This window comes from Saccopteryx leptura, chromosome 1 (assembly GCF_036850995.1).
Source record: "Saccopteryx leptura isolate mSacLep1 chromosome 1, mSacLep1_pri_phased_curated, whole genome shotgun sequence".
In the NCBI taxonomy this organism is placed as follows: domain Eukaryota; kingdom Metazoa; phylum Chordata; class Mammalia; order Chiroptera; family Emballonuridae; genus Saccopteryx; species Saccopteryx leptura.
In genome coordinates, this window is record NC_089503.1 from 289,066,835 (window position 1) to 289,092,407 (window position 25,573).

Genomic DNA, 25,573 nt, shown 5'->3' on the forward strand with positions numbered 1-25,573 from the left:
TATCAGTGTGGGTGGGAAAGCTGTTACCATTAGGGCTGGAGAGGCCACTTCTAAAGGGGTTGAGGAGGCCTCTTCCACTGGCCATTGAATTTATGGGCTCAGTGTCCTCAGCTTCACCAGAGGATTTCCTACATAGCCCCTTTCCAACTTACAAGATTTCATTCTCTCCCAATCAATGACTTCACTTCAACGGTAGATACCTTATGAGGGTGAGAGTTCAATTTGTGTTGCGATTCAACCAGGAACAAGAAGGTATACTGAACTTGATTTTCAGCAAGGGGTACTGAGTTTGATTCTGAACAACGTCAGCATCCTAGCTACAGAAGATAAGGGTTTCCTTCATGGCAAACATAGAGGATTTCAGGTTATTTATTGTGGCGTTTGAATGACTACACCATTATATATTCCCACCAACAGTGTACAGGGATTTCAATCTTAACACTATTTTCTGGAGCATTTTTTGTTTCTTTATTTTTTTAAATAATAACTATCCTGATAGGGGTGTAAAGTGTAACTGGTGACAATCAAATAATGAATTTTAAAAATTTCAAAAGAATTTGTGTAGAATTGGTGATATTTCTTTCCTTAATGCCCAGTAGAATTCTCCAGTGAAGCTGTCTGGTCTCGGAATTTATTTATTTTATTTTTGTTTGTTTTTATGCAAAAGTTTTTAACTAATTTTTATTAATTTTTAAAATAAATATAGAGCTTTTTCAGGTTATCTGTTTTTTCTTGAGTGAGTCATGTGACTTCTAAAAATTTTGCCCATTTCATTTAAGTTATCAAATTAATTGTATAAAATGGTTGATATTATCTTATTTTTTAATATCTGTAGAATCTTTAGTAATGTTGAGTCTTTTCTCTATTTTTTATGATCAGTCTAGAAATTTTATTGATTTCAAACAACCATCTTACCAGGATCTTTTTAAACTCTACTTTGATAGCTAGATACAGTTAATATTAATACTCACATGCTTTTCTATATTATAATGAGTTTATGCTTACAAAATAGGTAGAAAGGAAGCTTCCACTCCATACAGTAAAAATTTGAATGTCATAAATGAAAACCACCATTAAGGTAAGTGTTCCTTCTATAAGATTTTAAAACTATGGTCATCTCACTTCTGATTAAACATCTCAAGTGAGAATAAAGTCTTTTTTTTTTTACATTTTTAAACAATTCAAAATTTTAGAAAAGGCTTTTTTTTACATGAAAGGTTCTATCAAAATTGCATTAAAATAGATTATTGTTAAATAGGAAAGTCTATTTTGCATTTCCTGTATAAAACACGTCAGTGAGTATTATTTTATCATTGTTTAAGATAGGATATATGATAGGGAAATAGAGTAAAAATAGAGGAAACACCCTTATTTTTTTATTGTAGTTGTTTCTGCTGACAGCTTTAATGAACTAAAGACTCTATTTTTTCTTTAGGAGCTAAGGTAAGTATTCTGTTGTATATACGTGCCATATCTTCTTTATCCCATCATCCACCAGAAAACACTTTGGTTATGCTCATGTCTTGGTCATAAGAAAAGAAGAAATATTGTAATTTATGACAACATGGGTGGATCTTAAGAACTTCATGCTGAGCAAAATAAGTCAGACAGAAAAAAGTCAAGAACCATATGATTTTACTCATGTATGGGATATAAAACTTAAAAAAACAAATAAATAAACAAAGGAAAACCTCATAGACCAAGTGAACAGTATGTTAGTTACCACAGGAAAGGTGAGGTGTGGGGAAGTAAAAGATAAAGAGTGTCAAACATACGGTGTCAGGAAAAAGTTGGCTTTGGGTGGTGATTGGCACAAAATGCAATATATACACATGATGTGCCATAGAAGTAATTTCATTAGAAAAATAATAAATGGCATTAGAAAATAATAATTTTAAAAAAAGTAGAAACTGGTGCTGGCCAGTTGGCTCAGGCGTAGAGCATTTCCCGGCATGTGGAAGTCCCAGGTTTGATTCCCAGTCAGGACACACAAGAGAAGTGACCACCTGCTTCTCCACACCTCCTTTTCCTCTCTCTCTTTCTCTCCTCTCTCTCTCTCTCACAGCCATGGCTAAAATGGGTTGAGCAAGTTGACCCAGGGCATTGAGGATGGCTCCATGGCCTCACCTCCTGTCCTCCTGTGTTAAAATAGCTTGGTTGCCGAGCAACAGATGGGCAGAGCATCGCCTGGTAGGGGATTTGCCAGGTGAATCTTGGTTGGGTAGCATGTGGGAGTCTGTCTCTGCCTCTCACTTAATAATAATAATAATAATAATAATAAAGAAGCTAAGATAATAAAATTGCCAATAGAGGCAGCAATTGGAGAAAGCCAATCAGACCTAATTTTTGTTACTAAAGGCAAAACTGTAACAGAAATGTTCCCAAATAATTTGAGTCTTAATGTACCAATATGTTAGTCATTGAACAAAAATTATGCATAGAATATACCAAGAATCAGAAATAAAACAAACTATCTCCATCTCTTTCATTTCTTGTTCACATAAATTTCAATATATTTCCTAACTAAATCATTTGTCCCTATTCCTTACACTCTAGTATAACAAAGAATTTTGGACCCTTAATTTCTCTATTCACAATTTTTACCATTTATAAAATAAAAAAACTAAGTGAAAATAGTATACAAGAAATACAGAATATAAAAAATAAAAATTAAAAACCCATTTTTTTCTTAGACTTTGTTTGGAAAATTACTTTCAAATTTTATACACTCTATCTACCTCATACTAATTTAACTACATCCCGCCATCATTCTGTTTTGTTCTCTTTACCTATGTTATCATGAGCTTCTCCATTTCTCTTTTTCTCTGTTCTCTCTCATTTGTTTACTTATTCATTTGTTTCATCTTGGGGTTTAATCTTAGTTTCTACTACCCTATTATTCTTTTGCTTTTTTATTTTAGTTTTTATTTTCTTTGATATGGGTTATGCTTGGTAGATGAAAAAATTTAGAAAATGAGTGATAGTTTACTGGGAACTTACAGAATAAAGAAAAGTTGAAGAAGAAAAGAGGTATAGGAAACATTATAAGAAATACTCAAAATACATTGAATCATTGGGTGCAAAATAATGTGTATGTTTTAAAGATAGATAAAGTTTTTGGGAAAATGTCTTTGTAATCAATCAATTAGTAATAGCCTTGTATTTTATTCAAAATAGTTATAAAATAAAAAGCAAATCCATAGATGTGATATATATATACCCTGACAATAATACTTTCTATTTTCTTGCTGTAAATACTATTGATAAAATATTTAAAACCATATTTTTGCTACATTTTTAGAACCTATTATATGTTCTTTAATTATACAAAATTATTATATGTTCTTTAATTACAACAAAACTGTAAACTTATTTAAAAAGCCCCAAGAACTAAAATTGCTAAGAATTGCTCATCATTGATGCTTTACCCAGTTTTTTAAAGGATATATATATCAATCGATCTGTTAAACATTGATAAACATACGTTTGTACAACTTTTAAAAAGCAGATGTAACACATGACTGTTCTATATGCTAACTTTTAGCGTCAATTTTCCACTTCGTTTCTAACATAAAAAATGTTATTAAGTACAGCCCAATCCTAAAGCTTTGTCTCTCCAACAGACTCCTTTTGGAAGTATCTGCGATGCTGCTGGAGGTGGTGGACATCCATGGTCAGTGGTTTCACTCACGCTGCTTCAGATGAAGGCAATGCACAGCCTGCAGTCAACACTTAGCTCTACTGCACTTACCACTTAGCTTACCACATCACTGCACTGAGAGTGTAAAAACCATACTTCTTCACTCTCTAGTATACACTTGCAAGGTCAGTTTAGTATCCTAATTATACTTCAACAAAATAAAGCATATACTATTTGTAGCAAAAAATACATTTATCACATACAGTTCTGTTGAATGACACATTTTGGATTTGAGAATTTGACATGGAAGACATAGATTGAGACGTAAGACAGCGAAACGGAGTAATTTATGCCAGTGACCTTTTAAGATCATAGTCCTTGACCATGCCTGAAAGCTCCTGTTTGCCTTGAAGAGAAAGCACTCCTGCATGGAGAATTTCTAGAATGATTTTTGTCGTTATTCATGTCAGAACCCTTCTCCCTGAAAGCAATCAATTATTAATAGACCCTAGCAAAGTAACAGAATAAGTCAAAGGCAAAGCTGTAAAAAAAAAGCTAAAGTCTCTCAAACTTGCTTCTGTTATTTAGAAAGGGTGAGAGAGACAGTTTTGCTGTGGGAGTGATGAGGAAGGAGCCACAAACCACAGATGAGAGCTTTGAAAAGACTTGCAGCGGTGTGGCTGACATGGAAGTGGATTTGTGTTATTACTACATAACCTGAGATGATTTTTAAAGCACCAGCGCATTGGGGTTGTTGCCTGCTTTTGTTTCCATCTGGCACCTACATCTAAGATTAAATAGTGCAAAGAACTGCTTATTGAATTAAACAAACAATAAATTTTAAAAGTGCTCTGATAGTTTTTGCTACAACTAGTAGGACAGATGATTTGATGTTGATGCTTTAAGGACAACATTCAAATCCATTTAATATTTTAAGCCTTTGTTTAAAATCTCTTTGTTTCTGTATTCATTTTTATTGTTTAAAGAGAAAGTCTATTTCTTCAGACAATTTGAAGAGAACCTAAGAAATAATTAGAAATCTGCTATTCTTCACACCAGTCAGCCCAACATTGTATGTATTTATATTTACTGCAGTCTATCATGCAATCTGGATATCTTTAGTATTTATATATTTGTTAAAAATATAAGTCAATGTTTATGCACATTTTGCTATTTATTCTTACAGTAGATAAGAATTAGGGATTTATCTTCATTCTATAAAAAGAAAACAAAGTATAAGTCATGGCAGATAGAATATAAATATTTCCCTTTTTATTTTTATAATTAAATTTTTTTTCTCATTAACTATTTGCTAATCTCATAAGATTCTGTGGTAGTTTTTTTTTTTGTTTTGTTTTTTTTTTTAACTTTATGGAAACTGCTAAAACCCAGTTTTGAATTGATCCAAAAAATATAGCATTTTGTTACCTAGGATTCTTGTCTGACAGAGTGTGAGAGTAAATGAGATACTGACACCAGTGGAAACTTTCTGTGTGTAAATAGTTAACGTCACATTAGATGTGGCTATCTTTCCTCTGACATGGTCTCTCTGACGGCCAGGCATATGTATCAACCAGTACTTGTGAGGCTCAAAGCAGAGGTGTCCAGCAGAGCCAGCACAAGCTAGCTGTGTTCCTGACCAAGCTTGTCCTCCAGTTGGTGAAATCTCAAAGCCTATGCCTTGGGATAATACGCAGGTATCATCAGCCAGGATGGGTGTGTGACCCAAGTCTATGCTGGCATGCTGTTGAGAAAAGAGGGGTAAAGTTGAATTTGCTATAGGGAAGTTATGTAGGAAGTTGGGAGGGTTTCTGATTGTTGCAGGAAAGAGTTGACCTTGGAGTTCATGTTAATTAATATCTAATGCTAATTTTATTCTATAGGTGAGGACATAAGTGGATCAGAATGAGAGGGGGTCAAAATATTTGCTATATAGAATATATATATATTTAAATCATATACTGTTTGGGAGAATATTTAATATTTTTCTAAATAATATAAACCTGTGTTTTATGCCCTCTTACCTCTATAGGTGCTGCAATGAGTAATCCAAAGCTTAAATGAGGAATGAGTGATCCAAAGCATAAATTCTCTCATTTTTTTTTTTTTTTTTTTTGTATTTTTCTGAAGCTGGAAATGGGGAGAGACAGTCAGACTCCCGCATGTGCCTGACCGGGATCCACCCGGCACGCCCACCAGGGGGCGATGCTCTGCCCCTTCGGGGCATCGCTCTGTTGCGACCAGAGCCACTCCAGCGCCTGGGGCAGAGGCCAAGGAGCCATCCCCAGCACCCGGGCCATCTTTGCTCCAATGGAGCCTTGGGTGCAGGAGGGGAAGAGAGAGACAGAGAGGAAGGAGAGGGGGAGGGGTGGAGAAGCAGATGGGCGCTTCTCCTGTGTGCCCTGGCCGGGAATTGAACCCAGGACTTCTGCACGCCAGGCTGACGCTCCACCACTGAGCCAACCGGCCAGGGCCAAATTCTCTCATTTTTAAGTGCAATATAAAAATTTTGAATATTTAGATAATATGATTATTTTTCCATCAAAATAAATCTAGGTCTATATTTACAAATTTGTTTTCTCATTAAGAATACAGAGATTTAGCCTGCCAGGCAGTAGTGCAGTGAATAGAATGTCAGACTTGGATGCCGAGGACCCAGGTTCGAGACCCCGGGGTCACCAGCTTTAGCGCGGGCTCATCTGGTTTGAGCAAAAAGCTCACCAGCTTGGACCCAAGGTCACTGGCTCGAGCAAGGGGTTACTCAGTCTGCTTAAGGCCCACGGTCAAGGCACATATGAGAAAGCAATCAATGAACAACTAAGGTGTCGCAACGAAAAACTAATAATTGATTCTTCTCATCTCTGCGTTGCTGTCTGTCTGTCCCTATCTATCCCTCTCTCTGACTATCTCTCTGTCTCTTAAAAAAAAAGAATAGAGATTTAATTAAAAGACAATTAAACAGAAACCAGATAGATAAGAAAACATAATTTTAAAGCAAAATATACCTTATAATTTTGGTTGAAAGAATATTTATTGAAAAACAAATGGTAATGAATATATATATATACATTTTATCATTATTTGATGATTATTTGTAAAGTTATTTTTATTTATTTATTCATTTTAGAGAATAGAGACAGAGAGAGAGAGAGAGAGAGAGAGAGAGAGAGAGAAAAGGGGGAGAGGAGCAGAAAGCGTCAACTCCCATATGTGCCTTAACCGGGCAAGCTCAGAGTTTTTGAACCAGCGACCTCAGCGTTCCAGGTCAACACTTGATCCACTGCACCACCACAGGCCAGGCTATTTGATGATTTTTTAAAAAAATCAAGTTTTCCCAAATTATAGCATAATTAAAGGGTGAGATGAGATATTTTAAAACCTAAGAATTAAATCTAGGAAGAAAAGTTTTGTTTCTTTTTACAATGTTTCCAAAAATATTACTTCAGAAAAATGTTTTCTCTTTTTTTAATCACTAATCATTTATTTATATTTCTAGAGGAGATTGTTATGCATTTTTTCTTAATTTAAATTTATTTTATTTATTTATTTATTTATTTTTTTTACAGAGAGAGAAAGTCAGAGAGAGGGATATAGACAGGGACAGACAGACAGGAACGGAGAGATGAGAAGCATCAATCATTAGTTTTTCGTTGCGCATTGTGACACCTTAGTTGTTCATTGATTGCTTTCTCATATGTGCCTTGACTACGGGCCTTCAGCAGACTGGGTAACCTCTTGCTCGAGCCAGCGACCTTGGGTCCAAGCTGGTGAGCTTTTGTTCAAACCAGGTGAGCCCACGCTCAAGCTGGCGACCTTGGGGTCTCAAATCTGGGTCCTCGGCATCCCAGTCCAACGCTCTATCCACTGTGCCACCACCTGGTCAGGCTGTTATGCATTTTTTGTAGATGTATGATTTATAAAAGTTAAGTACAGGTGAACAATTTGATTTTTGAATGAAAATAAATAAAAAAACTATTTATATTATATATACTTAAAGTAAATATACATAGTTTTATATATAATGTGTTATGATATAAATATATAAATATTAAATATTTATAATAATATATTTTTATATATGTATTTGAACTAGAGACTAATTTAATATATTTTTAAATTTTTATATATTTATAATATATTATTATATATATTTATTTGAACTAAGGGCTATCATTTACTAGCTATGAGACCTTGGTAATATTATTTATACTCTTTGAAGTTGTTTTCTATAAATTGGAAAAGAAATCATTGTACAGTATTGCTATTAGAATTACAAGTTATACATTTCTCACTTAATGTTACTTTTTAAATGCCCTATTCTTGAGTCTTATTATTCCTGCCTTTCTTTGGCACTTTAAGAGAGAAGTTATGACTCCAGTGACTCTAAGTTTCAAGGAATAACATAAACGGTTGAGTAGGGTCTGACATAAGCCAGTACAGCAAGGCGAGGAGTTCGTATGTGTGCCCCTCCTAAAGTGGAATCACTCTATTTAGTGTCAAAGATCACTCTACTTAGTTGCCATCTGGAATAACACAGGTATTAAGTGATGGAATTTAATATTTCAGAAGATGATATAAATCTAGATTTTTATGTGAGTATAAAATATATAAATTTTAAAATTTTGGCAATGAATTCGATTATTTTAAAAACAGCAAATGCTTCATATTACATGCAAAACACTGTATTGGACCATTATTTAATTGTGTAGGACTTCTGTTGAAAGGGCTCACAAAGAGAAATTTAAAAAATTAGTTTTTATAATATTGTAAGATAAATGTTTACTTTAACATGTTTACTTCATTCTATCATGCTTATCATTCATTAGCTCTCCTTGTGACTTCATGATGAATATTGCCATTTTTCTCTAGATTTATTTATTAATTTTTAAAATTAATTTTATTGGGGTGACATTGGTTAATAAGACTATATAGGTGTCAAGTGCACATTTCTGTGATACATGATCTATACGTTTTATTGTGTGCCTACCACCTAAAGTCAAATCATCTTCCATTGCCATACATTTGGCTTCCTTCACCTTTTGCAAATACTCCCCCCCCTTCCCTTTGTTCCCTTTGGTAACCACCATGCTGTTGTCTGTGTCTGAGTTTCAGTTTTCTATTCCACATACAAGTGGAACCCTTTCTAAATATTGTTAATTATGCCCTATAAAACTCTGCGAAGGATTCTAGTCGTGTTCTTTGCCTGCAGCCCTCAGAAATGAATAAGGAGGGAGTAACATATGAGGAGCTACAGTTGCGCCATCCTAGGAGGCAGAACAAAAGACGTCCAACTAATAAAAGTAGAGGTAAAACTTTTATTTATGAAAATAATAGCGATGAAAAAAAATGAAATCAAGATAACCATGTCCATACATCCTTGATTCTCTATAATTCAAAGGGTATATGTTAATGTATTATTCAATTTTTGATCACAGTAAATAATGCTATTAATTTTAAACTCTAGACTAAATTATTATTTTGTTCTGATTCTGAGGCTTTGCTATGCCTAATGCTTACTATACATTTTGCTTTCTTATTTTGCACAGAATTCACATTGCAAATCATTGTGATAATCCTGGGAATTATATGTTTTTTCCTCCTGCTGTCAACTAGAATCTTAGGATATATGTGTAAGTAACAGACACATTTCTGACCACAGCAATGAGCCAGGTTGAAAAATGAGGTACTTTACGGTAACTACTGACCCTCTGCTGAACCTTTGTAAACCATAATCTTCTGTAGAAATGTCAGTAATGATGTAGGTGTTGATGATGATGATTTTATTATTTTGTTGTCACTTAGTTTTTATGCCACTCAAAAAAGTATAACAGCTATAATTGCACAAACTTTTGCTGATATGTATAGTGAAGGTTACATGTATTTTCAAAGTTATTTTTCATACAGAATGAGATTTTCCATATGACTAGAGAATTAGAAGAATCTTTATTTGAATATTACTTTTTCTTATCATAATGTGGTATTGCTTGAATCACAAAGACAATAAACTCAATCTATTTTCTATATTAGTTTTGATATGTTGCAAATCAATTAAAAAATTTGCCCTCAATATCTTTTCCCTAATGTTTATTAATTCTTTGGTTCACTTATCAACAAACAATGTTGAGTATCTTCTAAGGGTCTTCTAAGGTAGAGATATTTCAAAAAGTCAATTCTCAATGAACTCAATTTAATGAGGTGGATTTTGAAAAAATGAAGGAGAATTTTAAAATTTAATTTTATTAATTGGTTTGAGAAAGAAAGAAACAGAGAGAAATATCAATTTCTTGTTCCCTTATTTATGCATTCATTGGTTGTTTCTTGTTTGTGCCCTGAGTAGTGATGGAATGCAAAACCTTGGTATATTGGAGTGACACTCCAACCAAATGAGCTACCCTACAAAAACCTGAAGCAGTTTTGAAAATAAAATATTAGTGCTGGGATAATGACATGAAGATATCAGATGAATGGCCTATAACATGTTGAAGTCAAAAAAGCATTCCTGTAGGAGAAAATAATTGATATGATATAAAAAACTGGTAGGAATTGGGAAGTTCAGGTAGAGAAGACATCTAGGTAGAGAACAACATAAATAAAGGACGTATTGTGTGTTAGGACCAAATAAAAGAAGTGGTTAAAAGTAGGTTTGGTTGGTATACAATTCATGCTAATTTTTTATATTGTGTTAGAAATTCTAGATTTGTTTTAAAAACAAAAGAAACCATTGGAAGATTTTACTTGAGAGAGAAATATGACTTATGTCACATGAGTAGATAAGTATTTTGGAAAGGTCAGTCTGAGTAGACTAGGAAATGGTTAAGGGGATCAGATAAGAGGGTGTTTCAAGAATTAGAGACTGATGCATATATGCATCTTTAGGGAAGCAGGAATGTGAGGGGAACTTGATAGTGACTGTTTCTACGTGAAGTAGCAGGTGAGGCCATCTGAGAGGTGTCGGCTAAGTGCCCTAGATAATTTAGAAAAGTTTAAATACATGAAATAGCTGTTGAGTTGAGAAAATAGCGTGATTCCATAACGACACTGTGTAATATTGAAGGGTGAAATGGTGATGAAACCAGTAATGCTGACCTGCCTTGTGTTTTGTGATCAGTAGAGTTTTGTGACTTGTCATCTGACTTTCAGAAGTTTGTTTGAAGGAGAAGAGGTGGTGAGTGATGAAGTGTTTTGGAATTGGCTATTTTTTTAAATTTATTCATTTTTAGAGAGGAGAGAGAGACAGAGAGAGAGAAGGGGGGGAGGAGCTGGAAGCATCAACTCCCATATGTGCCTTGACCAGGCAACCCTAGGGTTTCAAACCGGCGATCTCAGTATTTGCAGGTCAACGCTTTATCCACTGCGCCACCACAGGTCAGGCCCTATTTTTAAATGTGAATGAGATTATGTTGCAAGATTGTTGGAAGTTTTGCTAAAATTAGTTTCCTATTATGTGGCCTTGGATAGACAAAAAGTAAAGAAGAAAGGGATCAATTAACCACGAGGAATGGAAGTATTGAGAAAGTGGAGGTATTGATGTGTCTTTTTAACTCAGGTTCAGTATATAAACATTGGAATGGATTGCTGAATGGGAGCAATAGTGAGTGGTATTTATTGTAACTGAGGGCATTCAGAGACGGTGTAATTCATGTGCTTAGGTTTTTACAGTAGACATTGCATTTGGCTGACTGATGGTGGGTAGTAGCAGAATTGGAAATGAAGATTTTTAGTTGTGAAACAAAACCTCAGTGGACTTTAAAAAAATGTTCACACACTGAAAGAGCCATTTATTTTCCATTTTTACATTTTTTATTCATGAGTTTTGGGAAGATACTACTATTTCCCTGAGAATTTTAATCTTTGTTTTGCATATTAGTAGCAGCCTTCTGAGCTCTTTCCCCATGTATATTCAATGAATTCATTATAAGCTTACACTAGACATAGAGCTAAATCCCTAAACTTAAATTTGCATTTAACTGTATATGCAAATACTAAATGCTAAATAAAATTGTAAATTTTATAAGTTTTGAAATATTTTTTTGAAGAGTAGATGGCATAAAAACAAAATTTTCTATATCCAGTTTATGTTTTTTACTTCATAAATGTTAGCTACTGTCCTACATACTTTAATAAGTAATATGTCAAAAGTTATAGTTTTATTTCAAAGTCCATTTTATTTGAGGCTTCAAAACTTTTTTAACATTACATTATTTTCCGATTGTACTTCTGCTTAGTCAATGTCATTCATTTTGTCCTTTAAGAGTAAATAATTACAATAAAGTGTTCTACTAAAGCCATTCATGGCTTTTATTTTATAATATGGATTACAGTTTTTCAGGTCTCTTCTGAGCAAAAAATACGAAATATGAAAGACACATCCAAAAATGCTTCCTCAGCAGAAGTTGAAGGTCACTCATATTCCTCAGTTTCACCACCTTGTCCAGGTATGTACTGAATACTTAAACTGACAACTCACAGATTCTTTTTTCATGGAATTGTCCCCTTCTGTCCCACTGTAATATGTAATTTTAAAACCTTACGTGAACTTTATCAGACCTTTATTTTTGCTCACTTTTTCTCATTCATTTTTTTATTATAGCTAATTACCAGCTTGACATTCACAAAATAAAAGCCCTTTTTATATTAACATATTAATTTGATTATTTAAGTATTTTATGTTTTGGATGAATTTTACCCACTATAGATGCTTTCGAATTAATGCCATTCTCATATATTCACTTTGATGACTTGTTTTCTTCGAGGAGAACTGCGCAATATAGCTGCAGTTCATTTGTACCTGAGAAGGCAAGAATCCTCAGCACAGTCCTCACAATGGTGTTGGCTCTGTCAGAGACTGTCGAACTCAATAGTGTTTTTATCTACAGAATTTGGCATAAGAGCTATTTCTGATACCCAGATTTAGAAGGTACAGGGAAATCACTTATTCTCAGGTCATACAGTTTGAAGTGAGACATGCAATACATAAAAAGAAGGGTCTCTAAAGGGTATAGATAATGGTGTTTTTTGTTTTCAAGGTAAAGATTCTAAACCATGTGAAGGAAAATGGTCATGTTGTGGAAAAGACTGTTACTATTTTTCAAGAGAAGAGAAAACTTGGGACAGGAGTGTGAAGTCATGCCAAGACCTTGGTTCTAGTCTCATTAGGATTGACAGCAAAGAGAAGCAGGTACGTTCACCTTATTAAAACTGAGTGAGTGCTTCCTGAGAAGTTCATATGTCTTGAGTTAGAATCATTGTGAATTAGACTTTTCTCCAATACTACTTTGTAAATGTGTTTTGGAGCACTTGTACATACAGTGTGTCTGTAAAGTCATGGTGCACTTTGACCGGTCACAGGAAAGCAACAAAAGAAAATAGAAATGTGTAATCTGCACCAAATAAAAGGAAAACTCTCCCAGTTTGATACCTATTCAGTGCAGTTTGATGTGGGCTCACACACAGATTTTTTTAGGGCTCCTTAGGTAGCTATCCCGTGTAGCATCTAGAGACTCATCACTGACTGATGGCCTACCAGAACGGGGTTTCTCCACCAAACTGCCGGTTTCCTTCAACTGCTTATCCCATCGAGTAATGTTATTCCTATGTAGTGGCGCTTCATTATAAATGTGCCGATATTCACGTTGAACTTTGGTCATGGATTTGAATTTAGTGAGTCACAGAACACACTGACCTTTCCTCTGTACCGTCCACATATCGACTGGCATGGCCGTGGGCTGCTCCGCTGTGTACACGGTGTTACGTCATCATCTGTGCATACGCATATGCTGCCATATCATCCTACAGAAACTGGGAGGGTTTTCTTTTTATTTGGTGCAGATTTCACATTTCTATCATCTCTTGTTGCTTTCCTGTGACCGGTCAAAAGTGCACCTCGAGTTTATGGACACACTGTACTACTGAAGATTTACCTCTAGAGGAGGGACACAGTGTCACAGAGACCTGAAAGAACCATTGTTTGTTTGTTTTTTAAGATTTTTAAATATTCATTTTTAGAGAAGGGGGGGAGAGAGAGAGAGAGAAAAAGAAAGAAGGGGAGATGGAAGAAATAGTGAACATCAACTTCCATATGTGCCTTAACCAGGCAAGCCCATGGTTTTGAACCAGTGACCTCAGTCTTCCTGGTCAATGCTTTATTCAGTTAGCCACCACAGGCCAGGCCAGAAAAATTGTTTTAAACCAAGAGAAATAGCTTTGCTGTTAGTGCCATGGAATAATATTCAGACTCTATTCTGTTTCACCTTCATATTTTAATATACATCAACTGTTCAGTATTTAGCCCAATGGTATTTATCCATGGCACAGATAGGAAAGTATCTTAAATGTTCTGAGTGGTCTAAAAGACTACCTTTCATTTTACTGGGCTTTTTTCTTCCACCATTAATACTTGGAAGGGATCATACTTGTTAGGGAAGATGAGTTATAGGCCTTGATAGATATAGAATAAAAACTAAAGAGAATAAATATAGCTGCAATTATTCTTCAAAAATGAATTTATGTTTTACTCATAATATGGAATAATAAAAGAAGCTTCTGTGGGAAAATCTAGATCACATTTGTCATCTATTAAAATATTTGGGAATATAAAGTCAATCTGTCAGATTCTGTGTATTTCTTTCAAGTAATTCAATCTAGGTACTAATTCTGTTTATAATATTTAGATTTAACAATGTCATTTTTATTCATGTTTTATGAAGTATGAGTTAAAAGCCCTATATTTCTCATTTATAAAATTCTTATATTATTAATTTGTTTCTACGAGAAATAACTGCACTAAATAATAAATTATGACATCCAAGGAATAAGAAAATCCAGATATAATTTATAAATATCTTGACAATTTACTATATTTCCTCATGTTTAAGATGCACCTTGATTTTTGGGCCCGAAATTTGAAAGAAAAATATATTACATAAAATTATTGAACTCAAGTTTTATTCATCATAAAATTAATACAACATTCTCACCACTGTCAAAACTCCTATCCATTATTAGCTTGTCCTCATCTGTGTCTGAAGAGGAATCACTGTCTTCATATATTGCCTTGTCCTCAGTTCCATCTATGGCATTTGAAATGCCACACTTCTTAAATGACTTGTCAACGATCTCAATCTTGATATTATCCCAGGATCTTTTCACCCAAGTACAAACTTCTTCTATACTTGGTTTCTTCACTTTTCCTGCTGGTGTCAAATTGTCCCCAGAAGACTTCATCCATTGGTTTCACTCATCTCTCATGGCAGCTTTGAAGGGTTTGCTAATGCTGGCATCAAGTGGTTGGAGCTAGGATGTCAAGCCTCCAGGTATGACAGCAAGTTTTGCTTCTTGCTCTGCAGCAATCTTCTTTTTGTTTTTTGGTTATGTGTGCCCTAAACTGCTCAAGCACCAATAGGGCAGGTTTGCGTAAGAGCCCACTAAGTCTTCTTCTCCAAACTTTCTCAAACCAGATCATCATCACATTCTGATCCATCCAACCCTTGTCATGAACATGGACAATCACTCCTCTAGGAATGTCTTCTTTGGGCATTGTTTTGTATTTGAAAATCAGCATAAGAGGCAGCTTAGTTCCTTTGGCACAACAAGCTAGAACAACTGTATAGTGGCTCTTTTCTTGTCCACTTGTCTTCATAGTTACAGTTTTCACCCCCTTCTTATCAACAGTTCTGTTACTTGGGACATCAAATTGAAGGGGGACTTTGTCCATATTTGCAATCTGTTCCAACTCAAACTGATATGACTTTTTTACATTGAATGACAAAATGATAAAATTCAAGGAGCTTCTGCTCATAGCTTTCAGGCATCTTTTGGGCAAGTCTAGTGCATGTACACATGCTTAGTCCATTCTGTTTCATGAATCTGAGCACCTATTGTGTTGTCCTTTGAAATCAATAACTTCTTTTTCATCAGCAATTCTTTTGCCTCATGCTGAACCATCTTTGTGGACACAGGAATTCAAATTGCCCTTAGCTCTTCAATCCATATCTTCAGTTCTCTCTTTAAATTAGGCCATTTTGCTGACTTGCCTCTCACAGCCTTCTTCTGCCATGACATTTTCAGTAGGGTTTCTTCTACCCATAGCCAGTCTCAGATTGACTTCTCATTTGGAAGAGAACCAAACCTACATTCAGCAGCAAAATTTCCATTGACTTCTGCAAATTGGATCACTTTTAACTTGAATTCTGCACTGCACAAAAGTCTTTTATGCTCCATTTCTGGGCAGAATGTGGCAAAACCTAACTTACTGTAATGTACCGGTAATAAGTGCAAAACAATGAGTACAAAGACATATGCGAAAAAGCGGAAAATGCAAGTAGAAAAAATCTACAACCACTATAAGACGTACCTAGTTTTTAGAACACAAATTTTTCCAAATAAGTGCGTCTTATACATGAGGAAATATGGTTAACTTCATTTGTTATCAATCAATTCTTAAATTATATAAGTTTTATTCTACTGTCAGGAAACTAACTATATAATACATATTTTTCTTATAATTTTCAATTTTGCTCTCTTCAGTTTTATTCCTGCCATTCATATCTCTGAACTATAGAGTTTTAATGAAGCTGTTTATATCAGTCACCCTTGTGTTTTCATGAGCTACTCTAGCTCTTTTGCACTTTCTCAAAATATTGGCAGTTAGAGCAAAAGCTAAGCTCATACTCTATTATCTCATTTGATAATAGCCTTGTTTCAGTTTCTAAAACTGAAATACTGACATACTCTACAAATCCTGTGAGAGACTTTCTTGTAGAACATATTATTTCACACTAATGTTTTAAGATTTTCAGTCTTTTACTGATTTATAAAGTCTAAGAGTGCAGTTTAAGCAGTGAATTAAATCCATTGATATTTGAAATCAGAGATTGAATTTTACATTTGGTATACCACTAGCATCTAGCAAAAAGAAATGTGAATATAAAAATTAATGAATATTTAATTTTATTTTTCAGAGACCAATAAATGACAAAGTATATTTTTGACATGTTTCTATAATTCCAGATCTTTTTCTTAGGTATTAAAAGATAAACTATGAAAATTTTCCTCTTATACAATTTGGTTATACTGAAAAATATTGGGGCATGGTGTCAGAAAAGAGAGACAGAATAATTGCATTGTTATTGTATTTAAGAAAGTAAATTAATTTATCGTTTCACATTTGCATCCATTAGAAATTAGTTGAACTGAGCAAAATATACCTATTGGAATAATGATTGGTATATTACAAATTTATGATTATAAAATAATAACTGGTGTAATTACAAATAATGAACAATTTTTATGTTAAAGATGTTCCAGACACATTGCATACATTTTCAGTTCACACAGTCTTCAAATCAAATATGTTTTCCATGATAGAGATATGGAAAATGCTCAAAAATGTTTATCTTAAGTTTATATAGCAAATAAATGACATAACCAATTTTAAAACTTTAAGCTATAATTTCTTTATGTTTACTGTTGTATAATATGCCACTTGATTATATAGACTTTAGATCATTCTCTAAAGTGTGGGAATTTGGATTCTTTACGTGATTTTTACTGTTGTTGTTATGAACAGTCCTTCATTAAAGATTCTTATACAGACCCCTGTGGAAGAGTTTCACGTGTGCCCTCTCTTCTTTTTGTCACAAATCACCTAAGTGTTTAATCACTGGGTAGATGGGTTTATAAAAATTCAACTTTTTGTAATAATTCTAACTTATTTTTAATATAATTTTTGCAACAAATTAAAAAAGATTTATTTCACTTCTACCATCCTATAAATGGTGGTCTTTCTTAATTGTTGTTTATTGATGAGTTGTAAAATATATTTTTGAAGCCTTTATTTGCATTTTCCTGATCTCTTATGAGCTTGGCACCTATATAAATTTATCGACCAAATGTTTTATTTCATGAGAAATATCTGTTCTTTATTTTTGCCCATTCTTTCTGGTTGGGTAATAATTGTTCTTAGTAATTTAAAAAATATTTTGGTTATTTTAAAAAATAAATTACTGCAGCTATTACCAGACTTAAAACTTGTTTTCTTTTTCCATGCTCTTTGTTATATTCTGAGAAACAAAAATTCTGAGTTTACTGCACTCATATTTACTGATCTATCTCATTATATGTGGAGATGTTTATTTATTTACTTATTTATTTTTAAGTCTATCATGTCTCTTTCTTGATATCTTTCAGCCAGTCACAAAAACCTGGGTGATTCATCCATTGAGGACTTTCTACTTCCATTTCTTTTCTAAGCAATGACAGAATGAGTGCCTGCTCTACTTATCTTATGGGTGTTTGAAGATACATTTGTTCAGTATTTTTTAAGAAATCTCTATATGTATAGTATAGTCATTGATAATATGAATAATACTAATAGTTCAAATTTTCCCACAGAACTTTATTCAATCAAAGATAAACTACAATTTTTGGGTTGGATTGCATAGAAAAGGAGCTTCACCTAAATGGCTGTGGCTGGATAACTCCCCGATATCTCGGAAACTGTAAGTTTTCATTTCATAGTCTCCCCCTCCATTTTCTCTCAGTAACTTATTCATAGATTATAAACCAAGAGCAGGAAAAGATTCTTGGGGAATAGGGAATATCTCTAATTTTATTTGATTTCACTTCTCAGCTAAGCAAATAAATGCAAACTCAAAGCCCCAAAGAACATTGTTTTTTCTCATGTTCTTTAATGAGGGGCCCAGACACAGTAAAATAACATTTTGCTTTTGTATCTTTCCCTTGTATATTCTGTGATACTAGCTGTGGTGACAGGTGTAGTTGGAGGAAAGAGGAAATATCTAACAATGACAGAAAAGTTTCAAAACCCAGCCCTCAAGTGAAGTTTGTAGCTGTTTACTTGGTGTTCTTTAAGAACAAAACAAGGATCCATTTTCAAATAATCATTTAGCAATATTGAATCTCTAATCTGGTCATCATTTTGTCATTTCTGCCATTAGTTTTCACAAATCCACACAGTTTCTTGTTGTCTTGTATTATTAGTAAGTCAGAATAGATTTGTCGGTTAATGTCAGGGAGGTGGTTTAAAAAATGAAGAAAAAGTACTGTTATAATTAAACCTTATAACATGGGGGACAATATGAGAGCAGTAGCTAATTGATATGGTGTTATTTGAATGCCCAGAAATATCACACACTTTTCTTTTTTTTTTATTTAATAATTTTATTTTTTTAATGGGGTGACATCAATAAATCAGGATACATATATTCAAAGATAACAAGTCCAGGTTATCTTGTCATTCAGTTATGTTGCATACCCACCACCCAAAGTCAGATTGTCCTCTGTCACCTTCTATCTTGTTTTCTTTGTGCCCCTCCCCACCTCCTTTCCCTCTCCCATTCCCCCCTCCCCCCCATAACCACCACACTCTTATCAATGTCTCTTAGTTTCACTATTATGTCCCACCTACGTATGGAATAATGGAGTTCCTGGTTTTTTCTGATTTACTTATTTCGCTTCGTATCATGTTATCAAGATCCCACCATTTTGCTGTAAATGTTCCGATGTCATCATTTCTTATGGCTGAGTAGTATTCCATAGTGTATATGTGCCACATCTTCTTTATCCAGTCATCTATTGACTGGCTTTTTGGTTGTTTCCATGTCCTGGCCACTGTGAACAATGCTGCAATGAACATGGGGCTGCATGTGTCTTTACGTATCAATGTTTCTGAGTTTTTGGGATATATACCCAGTAGAGGGATTGCTGGGTCATAAGGTAGTTCTATTTTCAGTTTTTTGAGGAACCACCATACTTTCTTCTATAATGGTTGTACTACTTTACATTCCCACCAACAGTGTATGAGGGTTCCTTTTTCTCCACAGCCTCTCCAACATTTGCTATTACCTGTCTTGCTAATAACAGCTAATCGAACAGGTGTATCACACACTTTTCTAGGAACTCGAGCTATAGTAATGAATAAACATGCAAGCATATTCTGCTACTTAAGGGGTGGTAGTGGCAGGGAAGGATGAATGATGACATCCCAAATATACCAAGTAAATTATATAACATCTTAGAAGATGAGAAACGGTATCTAGTCCCTTACTTCTTATATATATTACAAAGTTCCTTTTTGTGTATGAAGCTAAGAGACTTTAGAGTTTTATGACAAGAGGAAGATATGTCACCGAAATAGGATGGTCAGGGGAAGCCACCTTGACATAGTGATGTTGGTACAAAGATATGAACAAGCAAGCTGTGTGGGCTTCCTGGTGGTATTCATCCAAGCAGTATGAAGGGCTGTTGTGAAGGCCCTGGTGGCAGTGTAGTTAGTATGCTTGAGGAACAAGCAAGGAGGCCTGTGTGCTGGAGCAGAGTGAGCATGGAGGAGAGGAGCAATTCAGAGAGGTGAGCAGGGTGAGCGCATATAGGGCATCAGAAACCATGGTAAGAACATTGACATTTTTTGGAAGTGTGATGAGAAGCTAATGGAGGGTTTTGAGCTGAAGACTGACAAAAGCAGGCTTTCTGTTTTAAAGACTTACTCTGGATAATCAGAGACTAGTTTATGTATTCTTGTGGAGGGTATAAGTTCGTATGCAGGCAGTCTAGTTAAGATTCTATTAGGGTCATCTAGGTGAGACATGGTGGTAGCTTCAAGAAGATGGTCAGGGTTGGTGCTGGTGAAATGATTCTAAATGTACCTCAAAGTTGTGTGAAAGACAGAGATTTCAAGGATGGTTTCAAAGTTCTAGTTTAGGAATTCTAAAAAAGGATGTTGCCATGAACTCTGATGGGGATTTCTGAAATTCAGTTTAGATTTGTTTCATAAATCTGCTAACCAATTAGATCTTTATGCAGATGTAACATGAGCATTTTGCTTGATATATGATTATGAAGTTCAAGTAAGAAGTCTGGGCCAGGAATGCAAATTTAGCATCTATCAGATAGTGTTAATACTGTGATGGTGTAAGATTAAAGTTTGAATCATCAAGAAATCAAAGGCCTGGCCCTGGCCGATTGACTCAGTGGTAGAGCGTCGGCCTGATATGCAGGTGTCCTGGCTTCAATTCCTAGCCAGGGCACACAGGAGAAGTGCCCATCTGCTTCTCCACCCCTCCCCCTCTCCTTCTTTCTGTCTCTCTCTTCCCTTCCTGCAGCCAAAGCTCTATTGAAGCAAAGTTGGCCCGGGCGCTGAGTTTGGCTCTTTAGCCTTTACCTCAGGCGCTAGAATGGCTCTGGTTGCAACAGAGCAATGCCCCAGATGGGCAGAGCATCGCCCCCTTGTGGCCTTGTCGGGTGGATCCCAGTCGGGCGCTTGCGGGAGTCTAACTGACTGCCTCCCTATTTCCAACTTTGGAAAAATACAAAAATACAAAAAAAAAAAAAAAAAAGAAATCAAAGGCCTGACATTTTGGACACCCAAATGTTTAAGATAATGTGAAAGGAGACACCAGAATATGTTACTGAGAAAAGAAACTATAGAGATAGAAAAAACCCTGTGAAAGAGTAACTGAGGACAATGGGATATACCTTAAAGAGGAGTATTATTGAAATAATATGCACAATTTAAAAAATGAAAGACTTCTCCTTGATAATATTTGTTTTGAAATTATAAGTTACTATCAGAATCAGAAACATGTGGGGGAAATTAAAAAGGAGTTACATTTTCTTATTTATATTGCAGTATTGCCCCATCATTTAAAACCATGTTTCCTATTGTTGCTCAATTCACAATTTTAGCAAGAGAGAGACAGAGAGGACTGGGAAAGACACAGAGACAGAAAAGGAGAGAGATGAGAAGCAACAACTCATAGTTGTAGCACTTTACTTGTTCATTGATTGCTGTCTCATATGTGTCTTGACCGGGGGCACCAGCTGAGCCAGTGACCCCTTGCTCAAGCCAGCAACCTTGGGCTCAAGCCAGCAAATATGGGGTCATGTCAATGAGCTCCAGCTCAAGCCGGCGACCTTGGGGTTTTGAGCCTGGGTCTGCAGCATCCCAGGTCAACACTCTATCCACTGTGCCTCTGCCTGGTCAGTCAATTTCAAAATGTTTTGATGATTTGTTTAGTGTGGAAGATATTGACCTCAGTGGGAAAGAAGTGCACTGTCATTTTAAATGCAAATATATCCATTTATACTCAAAGTAAGGCTAGCGTAAGAGAGACAGGCTTTACACACAGTAATCTGAGGCATAGGAAATTTGAAATTCTTTTTTATCTAGTTACAGTGTGTCATAAAATAGATTTATTATATTTAGTCAATTCCCAGATGTTTCAGAAGTCTCACAAGAAAAAAATTAGTGTGTACACAATTCATCCATGTATATATCTCATGTTATATCCACTCATTCTCTACCTCCAACTGTACACAGTTATATTTCCATCAGTTTTATATATAATTGTTACTTTTTTTTATTTTGTAACTATATATCAGCCACATTCTTATGTTTTTAAAAATAATTACACACATATATTTTGTGATAATCAGATTTTGTCTAAGGAATGCCTTTCTAAAATAAATATATTTTCTGATGCAGGAATTTTCTACAGACTATGTCAGATGGAAAATGTGGACACATAAAGCCAGAAGCTATTGTTACTGCTGCTTGTTCTAGAGAGTTTAAATTCATTTGTGAAAAACAATTTTCCTGTCTTGGTAATTAGCAAGACTATAATAAAAATCTTAATATTTATATTCTTTAATACTTATTGAGAAAGAATTCCTGGGTATCCACTCAAATTAGCCAACTGTGCTTGATTTGTCAAGAATTATGATCTCTCAAACATCCCTGGGCAGAGAGGAAATAAAAAGTTTTGTATAATCAAATTAAATAAATCATAAAATAAGCTTAGTTTTTGGAGACTTTCAGAACTAATAAATAAGAAGACATGAAACAAATTTGTTTTGACTGAATGAATTATATTACATTAAGTTTTTAATAGTTGAGTTAAATTTATTTGATCGGGTAATTAATGTATTTCACTGTTTAAAATATGAGACACAAAATGATTAATAAATAACTTTCTCCATTTATCACATAATCACCTAGTTCCCTATTAAAGGCAAACATGTACCTAGTTTCATAGCTATTACCAGAGATATTCTAAGAAAGTATAGCTATATACATGCTATCTGCTAGCATGTATATAATTATAAATGGTAGTCCTACTTATTTTTTTAATTAAAAACATGTACCTTTCAGGTTGTTCCATATCACTTTTCATAACCAGTTGCAAGTATTACATAGATGGATGTATAAAAATTTTCTTAACCAGTGTTATTTCAATGGATATTTAAGTTTGTCCTAAATTTTGCAATTATAGAAAAATGTTTCAATGAATAGCACTAAATCCAGTATCATTTGCCAGAGAGCATAGCAAAAGGGTACATTTGTAGCAGTGCAATGTCTGTAACAAATTATGTACATTAAATTTTAATAGATATTTAGTGTTCAGAGCTCATGTAGCTATTGTCCAAGCAACAATATTCCAGAGTGCCTACTTCCACCATAGTATGTTACCAGTCCTTTTGGTTTTGCCAGTAAAATCTTTACCAATACATATTTGTACATACCTTTCTGAAAATTAAGCTGGAAGAATCAGGGCTGCCTTGCCAGAGCGAGGCTGGGTGGCCAGGCTAAGGTTTCCTCCAATGACAGACACTTAGATCACTTGATGGCTGCAGAAGAAAGGACATCACCAGACAGCGAGTCTCCATAAGGACTTTGCCCCAAGTCACATTGCTGATAAATGGCAAAGCCAAGATTCAAACTCTGGCAGTCTGGACAGCTCCTGAGTCCCACAGGTGGTTGGGGGAGCATGTCACATGCAGACAGACTGAGACCAGCCAGGGATCAGTGCAGTAGAAGGAGAAAGTCAGAAAAAACCTCACTAAGAAGATGACATTGAGACAAAGACCTAAAGGAAGTAGTATAGCCATGTGGACATAGGGAAGAGCATTCTCGAAGGAGGGACCAGTGAGACTAAGGGCAGAAATAGCCCTGGTAAGTGGAGAAGACAGGGGACCAGTTGGCTGGAATGGGATGATCAAGCGGGAGAGATGGCAAGAAATGAGGCCAGCCCTGTCATGACGTCTGGTAAGGCCTGGCTGCCCACATTCTCAGAGCAGCCTGAGGGTGTGGAGTGCTGGAGAGATGTGACCTGCCGTGCTCTGAGAGGGACCCTCTGGCTGTGTGCAGAAAGTAGGCTGTGGAGTGAAGCCAGGGTGGGGGCTACAACCATGAGAAGGAGGTCTGGTGGTGGGTGGTGTGACCACATGACCCATGTGGGACAGTGGAGGGGTGGGGAGTGGGTGGGTTCTGGGTGATTCTGAAGGTAGAGCCATTGGAATTGGCTGATGGATGAGATGAGAGCATGAGAGACAGGGAGGGAACAAGACAGCTCCAGGTGTTTGGGCTGAGCCCCTGGAAAGGTAAACAGGCCCTGAGTGGCAATGGGAAGGCCAGGAGAGATTGAGACTACAGCCAGACATCCCAGTGGATTTTCCAAGGAGGCCAGTGGCTATGCCAGTTTCCTTTTTGGGAGAGAGTTTGGGGCTGATCACATATGTGTGGTTCTTTATGGAGGATAAAAACTTCTTGTTCACATAGGAGACAGAACTTGCCTGGGATGGGGTAAGAAGACAATGCCAGGCCGATGGCCCAAGGCTCTGAGATTACTTGCGAGCCTTCAGGACCATTCAAGGGCCATCTTCAAAGCAGAGGAAAACTTGTAAGCCCACCCTTTCCAGGAGTTCACCCTCCTCTGGCTCAGTGATGCCCTGGCTGCCAGACCCAGGGCCTGCTACTTAGGAGCTGAGGGCGTGAACACCTCGGGCACCGGGACCCAGGGGAAGGACTGCAGATGCTCGGGGGCCCTCTGACCCCAGAATGGTCTTTGTCCTGGGCTGTGTCTCTGTGGTGGGTGAGGGCCAGTGATCAGCTGTGCCTGTGGGAAGGGCCACGGAGACATGGAGCCAGAGGTCAGCTCCATTTCCTCACACTGCTAAAGTGGTGAAGTACATCAGTAATTCCCAAAAAGTGCCTGGATTTTATTTCAAGGCGGCTGATTGATCTAGAGCTGAATGGTAAACGGAATCCTAAAGTTCTTAGAAATTTCCCAAAGTCTATCAGATTTTATTAACACTTGGTAATTCCTTCCAGACTCTTCTCAGGGAAGCCAAAAAGCAAAACCAAAAAATACCAAAAAATAAATAAATCAGAAAAAACTAAGAACTATATGATTCCTTACATAGGCGGGACATAAAAATGAGACTCAGGGGACACGGACAATAGTGTGGTGGTTATGGGGAGGGGGGCGTGATGAGGAAGGGGAGAAAGTGAGGGGGTGGGGGGAAGGAGGAGCACAAAGAAAATCAGAAGGTGATGGAAGACAATTTGACTTTGGGTGATGGGTATGCAACATAATCAAATGTCAAAATAACCTGGAGATGTTTTCTCTGAACATATGTACCTTCATTGATCAATGCCATCCCATTAAATTAATAAAAAATTAAAAAAAAAGAAAAAGCCCAAAAAACTCAAAATGCCAACCAGTTAGGTTAAAACTGGTTTTTCAAGAAAATCACCTGAGTTTTGTGGGGTTTTCCTCCTGAGAATAATGAGGTACCTGACGGGTTCTCCACGACGGTCTTTCCTGCAGCGCAGTGGGAAGATCATATGTTCTCTAGGGTCAGATAGGACCACCCCGAGAGATGGTCATTTATCAGTCCCGGTCACAGAAGGCGGAAACGAAGTCCAGGAAGTTTGAGGAACTCTACCCCGCCCCCATGTTGCCCCCTTTGACACAGCAGCAGCGGAGCACACTACCAGGGAGCAGGCCACCCGGGGTGCAGTGCGGCATCAGCAGTCACTCAGACATCTAAGTACTGTTTGGCTCCAATGAGCGCGCACTCCTCTTGCAGTTAAAACAGAGAAACAACAGAAAGTAAAAACATTAAATGAAATAA

The 25,573-nt window shown here is 35.9% G+C and overlaps 1 protein-coding gene across 1 annotated transcript; it reads left to right on the forward strand.

The window, feature by feature from the left end:
- Positions 1 to 5,248: 5,248 nt before the first annotated feature.
- LOC136389374 (C-type lectin domain family 9 member A-like) lies at positions 5,249 to 22,482 on the forward strand. The gene is made up of 7 exons (XM_066361180.1): positions 5,249 to 5,337; positions 8,850 to 8,946; positions 9,187 to 9,270; positions 11,962 to 12,075; positions 12,667 to 12,818; positions 18,032 to 18,138; positions 22,143 to 22,482. Exons 1-7 carry the CDS (start codon positions 5,317 to 5,319, stop codon positions 22,267 to 22,269), a joined length of 702 nt encoding a protein of 233 aa, XP_066217277.1. The 5' UTR covers positions 5,249 to 5,316; the 3' UTR covers positions 22,270 to 22,482.
- The last annotated feature ends 3,091 nt before the right edge of the window (positions 22,483 to 25,573 follow it).